Below are 7,427 nucleotides of genomic sequence, written 5' to 3'. Positions count from 1 at the left end.
CGACCTGAAACCCCTGAGACAACTCACCAACCAGATCCGTTGGTCTCATGCACCATTAGGGTGTGCGAGGCGTGGTGAGTGAGTTTAAGCTGCTGCGCAGCTACATTAACAGTTATCAATAAAGATCACCAAGCCTGTTCACTGTCCTCCCGACTCCTCATGATCTGTGGTAAGACCAACCAAGAAAAGATCCTGTCACAGGTATAGCCATCTATACCTGTGGTCCAGTCATAGGTGCAGTCCCACCAGGTCTCCGTTATCCTTATGAAATCTTATTTATTATTGCTTAGCAGAAGGATCAGTTCCTCCTGTTTGTTCCCTATGCTCCTGGCATACATGTACAGGTAGCTAAGCCTGCCATCAGAAGCCCTAGGCTTGCTTCTTTGTGCATTTAGGAGAATCCCATCCTTGGGCTGGGGTCAGAATAAGTTTGATTGTATTTCCTGACCTGCTGATTATGTGTTTATCACTTCCTGAGCTTGCAGAGGATGGTTGTCCGTCTGTCCCCCACTGATATTAGTTTAAAGAAGGTCAGCCAATCCAGTCAAAAATAGCTTCTTTCCCACTGGGGTGAGGTGGAGGCCGTCTCTTCCCAACAGACAGCTGCCTCTGTCTCTGAGGTGCGGACTCTGATTGAAGAAGCTGAAGCCTTCACAGTGGCACCAACACCTCAGTCTTCTGTTTATTTCATCAATACATCTCTCCCTCCTGCGCCTGTAACAGGAAGGATCGAGGAGAAAACCACCTGTGCCCCCAACCCTCTGAGCCCAGCCCCCAGAGCCCTGTAGTCACTCATGACCTGGCTGGGATGGCTCTGAACCGTGTCATTTGTGCCCACATGGATGAGGAATATGAGGTAGTGGTCGAAGGGTCAGACAAGTTTAGGGTTCCTTTCAGCTACATCCCAGATACAGGCCCCTGGGAGGCAGCAGGCCTCATTAAAATGCTCAAAACCCAACAATTATTCATGTTTTATATTTGGTACAAAAAACCTACTCTAAATATACTGGATACAGGAAAGAAAAATAGTCTGTCTACATGTTTTGCATTTAAAACTGGAGTTAATAAATATTACTCATACTTTTAAGTAGTTTTATTTTTAAAAGAAAAGATATTTTAATTAAAAATTGACTTACATGTTAAGACATATGTTTTAATATTTTTTAAAACTTAGGCTTTTATCCATTTGGATCAGAATAGTTCTAACTGGCTCCGCTAACAAAGTAAAAATAGCCACTTTTCTAAAAGTGTAAAAGCAACTAAGATGGACAAACTGGTAAATTAAAATAATTATACTCTACGGTTAACAGAATTTAATCTCTGTGAAATTTAATACTGTTATGGCTAAACAAGGACTTACTGTTACTATAACTTGCCTGTTTGAAGAGGTCCTTCAGGAAATTCTTATCATTATCTTCATCAGAGAACAGTATGTTTGGTGGCTTGTATTCTACCAAAAACATCTTTGTTATAATGGCACTTTCTCTGCAGTCCCTGAAAGTCAGTAAAAAGGTATACCACAAAATTATGTGCAGTAAAAAGTAAATCATCACTGAAAATAGGTCCTGTCTTGAAACTCCTCCTTCTGGACAGCAGACTACTATTTCATCAAACAAGCATAATCCCAGTCAATATTTCCAATCAATCAATGCATCATAAAAACCACTGATATTCTAGGTATGATAAAATTCACCAAAAAAAATGGATAGAAAAAAATGGATATGTTTAATACCTGTTCCTCTTTTACACAAAATGCTCCCAATATGCCTTACTAGAGTGCTATTTGTTTGCATGAGGGAAGGCAGCATGCTCCCCATTATTTATAAGGATGTATGGTAGGGGAGTATTTATCTCTGTGGCTGCTGTGTTAAATGTCAGCGTCTGTCATTCATAAATGTCACTGCTGACATTCAGGACTTTTCTTCATTGTCCAAGACCCTACTAGGGAGTGCTGCGGTGAAGCATTTCATGCCTATTCCATGTGCACCATGCCCTGAAACATATGCAGTGTAGCCATTTTAGTGCAACACTGGGCATACAGCAATGAGCTGTCCTGACTGCAGTGCTCCCTGCTAGAGAGGTGATTTTTGTGTCATAGATTTTCTACATCCATGCTATTCATTTAGCATATATGAAATGCCAATTCCAGGCCAGCTATTTAACAGCGGTGTAAAATCTGGGAAAGTGTCTTATCAATACAATAATCAAAACATGTGCAGGTCTAGGCGGTGACAGCAGGAACTATGCAAAGTCCTTGATCGTGCAAGCCCTTGCACAGTGAGTATGAGGTTATTTCACTCCGGGGCAAGTGGAAGCAAACACTCTGCATTGGTGCCAGTAAAGATAAGTGCAAGCAATCACCTAGACATTCAGGTGGAGGGAAAATCTCCAACACCTTGTAAACATAAGATAAACAGGAAGAGGTAAAGTGAGGGTATCTGAGGTGACTGGGTTTTAGGGTGAAGTTCTCTCATGCTAGTCACAAGCTTGGTGGATGCAAAGCAGGATCAAGCCATTTGTTCTCCCTGTCCAAGTCATCCCAATTTACTTTGTTCTATGAGCTATGCTGTACTTGAGTTGTGAAGCTCCAGTTTCCAGTGTTGGCTCAATATGCACTGAGCAGAATCCTAGAAAGCTGGTGCATGTTTGTAAGTGTGCTAAATATTCATAGACCACTGGCTACTTTGCAGGCCCCAAGACACATCATGCTGGTAATCACCAGTGTTCTCAATGGTCAACCCAAAAGAGAATTATCTCCTACTTTGTATGACTACTTATAATTAGGGGTCCATAGTGCAGATCTAACAGCAGCTTAGGCCAGCACTCTCTGCTGCAACACACTCAACATGTCATTGATACCTCAGCCCCGAAACCCAGGGAATGGAACCTAAAAGTATGCTCCAACATCCACAAATGCTGCACAAGAAACTAGTGGCACCATGGCCAGGTCACGCTGCTTAAAATTCAAGTGCTTGAATTTTAATATTAGGAGACAGTGGACATGTCTACTCAAGACGCTTTACTGCACAGTCGAACACTTTACTGTGCAGTAAGCTTCCAGGGGCAGGGATCAATCTCCTGCCCCCTGCTGCCTGGCCGACTGGAAGCAAATTTGCTCCCAGTCAGCCATCTATACATGCCTTACTATGCAGTAAATACGTAGTTAATTTGCTACCTGCATTTGCTGTGGAGTAGACCAATGTATTGCGCAGTAAGTGTCTGCATGTGTAGACAGGTGACCAGGAGCAAATTTGCTTCCAGTCAGTTGGGCAGCTGGCGAGGAGGAGGAGAGGAGGTGGGAGGAAGGGTGGACAGCTCCCTGCCCCAGGGAGTTGCCTGCTGCCAGGGCAGGCTCCAATGGCAAAGCCTAGGCTGGGACAATGACCCCTTGTCCCAGCAGCGGGGAGCTCCTGGCCCTGGCTTCACAATTGGGGGTAGGGGGCTTGGAAAGAGCTGCAGAGGACAGGCAGGTCCCAGCCCTCTGCCCAATCTGCCAGTGGGGCAGCTAGCAGTGAGCCTCCAGCTGGACGAGGATTCCTTGCTAAGCCGGGGGTGGCTGGGAGCTGTCCCAGGCCCCTGACCTCATCTGCCAGTGGGACAGCTAGCAGTGAGTCCCTGACTGAGTAGGGAATCCCTGCCAAGCCGGGGCTTACTGCTAGCTGCCCCACTGGTGGAACAGCTCCCAGCCAACTCCAGCTGAGGGGGAAATCCACGCCCAGCTGAGGTTCGCTGCTAGCTGCCCCACTGGTGGACTGGGGTAGGAGGCTGGGACCTGCCCCTCCCTTGCAACAATTTCCAAGTCCCCTGCCCCCAATTGTGGAGCCAGGGACAGGAGCTTTCTGCTGCTGGGGCACAGGAACACAGTCCCAAGCCAGACTTCACCATTGGTGCCCACCCCAGCAGCAAGTACCTCCCAGGGGCAAGGAGCAGTCTCCCAGCCCCCACCAGGAGACAGCTGTCTCCTGGCTCCATGCTCTCTGCCAGCTCCTGCGCTTGCACCCAGTGGAAGCCTAAAGCTTCCCCTGGCTGCTTCAGGAGGCCAAAGCAGGGTGGGAGCATCCTTCTCTGGGCTGCTCTGTTTGGGAGCAAATCTGGTCCCAAATGCCTGCACATATAGATGCCTGCCCAGGGTGGGTTTCCTCCCCAGTAAATTACTGTGGAGTAAACCCATCTAGCAGCATTTGCATGTGCAGATGCACCCAGTGTGATCTAGTGATGCTTGGGGGGTTGGGATTATGAACAACCAGACTTTAATCTACTACTAACCCAGTGGATGGGCTTGAGCAGTATGCTTTGGGTCTGGACAGACATAACACTAAGAATGGTTTACACGCTGTTTAAACCTGATATAGACATACAAGTCTGTTAAACCAATTTTAAACTGCCTGGAATGGTTCAGATGAGTACCTGGAAAACCAAGTACTCTTTCGAACTGGTTCACTGTGAACTGCATCAATGTTATTTGTGGAGTCCAAGTTTTCCATGACTCAGGTTGGCGGGAGTTTCCATGGTCTAAGCACCCAACACTGCATCACTTCTCATCCCCTCTCCACCGCTCTGCTGTAACTCTCTGCTCTGGTATAGGGCCAAAATTCTACTGTCCCTTCTTTTTTTTGTTGGCACTTTTTACCACATTTATAGGGCACTGCTTGTTTAATGAAAGCTATTTTTCTAGCAACCAGCTGTGCTCTTATCCCCTACTCAACCATGGTCCTTCATCATGACTCCCCTGGGAACCCAAAAATATGGATCCAAGCACTCCCCCTCTCCCCTCCAAAGGCAGATAAGCACACTGCAGACTTTGGTCAAGTGGATGCTACTGAACTTTAATAAATTCATGTTTAGGAGAAAAGGAAAGCAAAAAAGTGAACCACAATTACAGGTCACTTACCTCTTAGGATCCTCAAAGCATAGGTATAAGCACTCTCCTCCCATTACTTGCCCAATGCGAGGCAGGCTGGGCTGAGTGCTCACTTCCATCCTCTGGTGTTGGAGCTACAATTCTTCAATGACTAAAAGGCAATCCTTCTACCTGGAAGGCTGGGGCACTGTACATGCCAACATCTCTGACCCATTACAATTGTGAACCAGTTCCCAATCAGTGACATTTTTTTAAACGGTTCAGTTGTTACATGTCCACACCCACAGAAACCTGGAAAGACTGCTCCCGTCTCTGGACTGCCACGTGTAAAATGGGAAAAGGAATATTAAACTACCACACAGCATTAGTGGGAAAATGTGTTAGCTCATCTTTTGAAGAGGACTCACTAATCTTTATTTTCTTAATAATTTACTTTTATTATACAAACGTATTTATGATGAAAACTCTTCATGGCAAGATTCTATAGTGCCTAGTGAAATTGGGCCCTCATCGATGACTAATGCCCATGGCAAGTAATTAGTAAATTTTAATAAATATGGTGGCAAACTGATATCAATGAAAAGGAATCCATACAAGGTACTTATATTGTAAGCCTTGTGAGGCAAGGAGTATCTTTCATTCCATATTTGTACAGCACCTGGCACAGGGTAGTCAAGATCCCTGACTGCCATTCTCAGGCACTGCTGCAGTATAAATAACAACAACAACAACAGTATAAGATAGACAGTTGCTACTTACTTTGTGACTGCCATAGCTCTGACCATTATTTTCCCATCAGGCAAGGTGATAGGTTCCTTATACTTAAAAGTGTTATGCTCTCCATAGCAAGATTTTTTAAAGAGCTCTGGTTTACTTCCATCTAAAGTGTAGTATATGGTGACATCAGGGGTATCTGCAAGACACAAATAAGATATGCATTACAACTATATTGGGACTGTGCAAAAATAAGGAAGCCTAGTACTGCCAAGGCTCGCATATGCTTAATTACTCATCTAAGCAAAATTAAGCAGGTGTGCAAGTGATTGCAAGGCCTGGACTATATCAATTTTTAAGCCTCACAAAATTCAGCGACAAAATAGTTGCACAATTTCATCACAGGGATTTCCCTTCTCAGAAGATAACTGTAGAGCAGGTGATTTTGTATGAAAATGAACACTGGTTCTAAATCTTGCACATTCTAATGTGAACATGGATTATGGCTGAAAAATAGAAACTGGAATTTCAGAAGTGGCAGATATGACCTCTGGAGTAGAACTGACCAGAAAGTCCCAGTTTTGTAAAATCACAGCAAACTGCAAAATCATCAAACGCCTAGGTTCTCATACTACACCGTGATTACAGAACAAACACAGCAGCACTTCAAATGGAACGAGGACAAAAGTAGTACAATTAAAGGCCCTGATGGTGCAAATACTGACACCTATGATTTACCTTACAGTTTACATTATGTGAATAGTGTTATTTACTACAGTCGGACTACCCATGCGTATAAAGCACAGGTGTGTTTGCAGGATTAAGACCCATATCATTTATGCTGGTCACTTAAGAAAACGGGTACCTGTGAAAAAAGGTGTGAATACAAATGCAGTATCAAAAAGCATGGACATCAATTTGCAGAAGAAAAGAAGAGCTTCCACTGCAGACTGAAAGCTGCTGTTTGTACCTGACTTTATTTCAACAAGGGTGTTTGTGTCTATTTCATGTTTCGCCTTCCCAGCAAGAGGAAGCTGAAGCGGTATAATCTGAGGCACGAGGACAGAACCAGCAGTCATTTTTTCCCTCTGTGCGGACCCCTAAAAAACGAAACAGCATATGACTTTTAAAATGTGTGTGGGCACACCCTTGTGTGCATGTGCATACACACACCTGCAGCGGTGCATACATGTATGTGCACACCCCCCATACACAAGTCTCCCTATACACCCCCTCATACACCTCCACACTCCCCTACACACACATACCCATCCCCCCCGCACGCAGGCGGGCAAGGCAGATAAAAGCGCGGCGAAACTCACCCCCACCTCCCGGGCCCTCACCCTCTCCTGCGCGCTCCCGTCGCCCTGCCGTTACCACGGACGCTCCCCGCCAAGCCCCGCCCCCCTGAGATAGCGGCCTCTCATTGGTACGCCGCCCGCTCCCCCGCAACCGGCGCCCATGGCTTTTGGTGGGGGCGGAGTTTGTGGTTTAGCGTCATCAGTGCGCGCCGTACGGCCCCGGTGCAGCTGCTGCAGGGCTGTGTGTGGGGACCGTGGAGTGGGGAGGCGCTCCTCCTCTCCCCCCCAGCACCATGGCCGAGGTCAAGGTGAAGCCCGAGGTCCCGGATCCGCTGGACGTAGAGAACAGGTGCCGGGCGGGCCCTGCGGTGTCTCTAGGGGGGGGCGGGCACGGGGCCGTGGGGGAGCCCTGCACTGGGGTTGCCGTATTTCCATTTTTAACAAAGAGGGTACCTGTAGGTGTGGGGAGGAATATATGATGGAGGGGGCGATAGTGAAATGTCCCTGCCCTGCCCCTGGCCCTCACTCCTAGCTGCCTGCCCCCCCCCCCC

The 7,427-nt window shown here is 46.6% G+C and overlaps 2 protein-coding genes across 5 annotated transcripts in view; one reads left to right on the top strand and one right to left on the bottom strand.

Annotated features, from left to right (window-relative positions):
• Positions 1-6,997, bottom strand: part of DZANK1 (double zinc ribbon and ankyrin repeat domains 1) — a 58,478-nt gene extending 51,481 nt beyond the window's left edge. The window contains exons 1-4 of one of the 2 annotated variants that reach the window (XM_019516140.1): positions 6,953-6,997; positions 6,546-6,675; positions 5,621-5,774; positions 1,377-1,494 (exon numbers count right to left, since the gene is read on the bottom strand). In XM_019516140.1, the coding sequence (XP_019371685.1) occupies positions 1,377-1,494; positions 5,621-5,774; positions 6,546-6,654 (381 nt within the window). In that variant the 5' untranslated portion in view covers positions 6,655-6,675; positions 6,953-6,997. Of the gene's footprint in view, positions 1-1,376; positions 1,495-5,620; positions 5,775-6,545; positions 6,676-6,764; positions 6,777-6,952 lie in introns of those variants that run through there. The other variant, XM_019516139.1, reaches the window with a different exon arrangement.
• Positions 6,998-7,101: 104 nt separating this feature from the next.
• The window catches only part of POLR3F (RNA polymerase III subunit F), a 13,364-nt gene continuing 13,038 nt past the window's right edge, over positions 7,102-7,427 (top strand). For 2 of the 3 annotated variants that reach the window (XM_019516143.1, XM_019516142.1), the window contains exon 1: positions 7,102-7,225. In XM_019516143.1, the coding sequence (XP_019371688.1) occupies positions 7,170-7,225 (56 nt within the window). In that variant the 5' untranslated portion in view covers positions 7,102-7,169. The remainder of the gene's footprint in view (positions 7,226-7,427) is intronic. The other variant, XM_019516141.1, reaches the window with a different exon arrangement.

The sequence above is a fragment of the Gavialis gangeticus genome, unplaced genomic scaffold, assembly GCF_001723915.1.
Source record: "Gavialis gangeticus isolate Ggan-Ray unplaced genomic scaffold, GavGan_comp1, whole genome shotgun sequence".
Classification (NCBI taxonomy): Eukaryota; Metazoa; Chordata; order Crocodylia; family Gavialidae; genus Gavialis; species Gavialis gangeticus.
The sequence above is the reverse complement of the archived record's forward strand: the minus strand, read 5'-3'. Positions and strand labels throughout refer to the sequence as shown.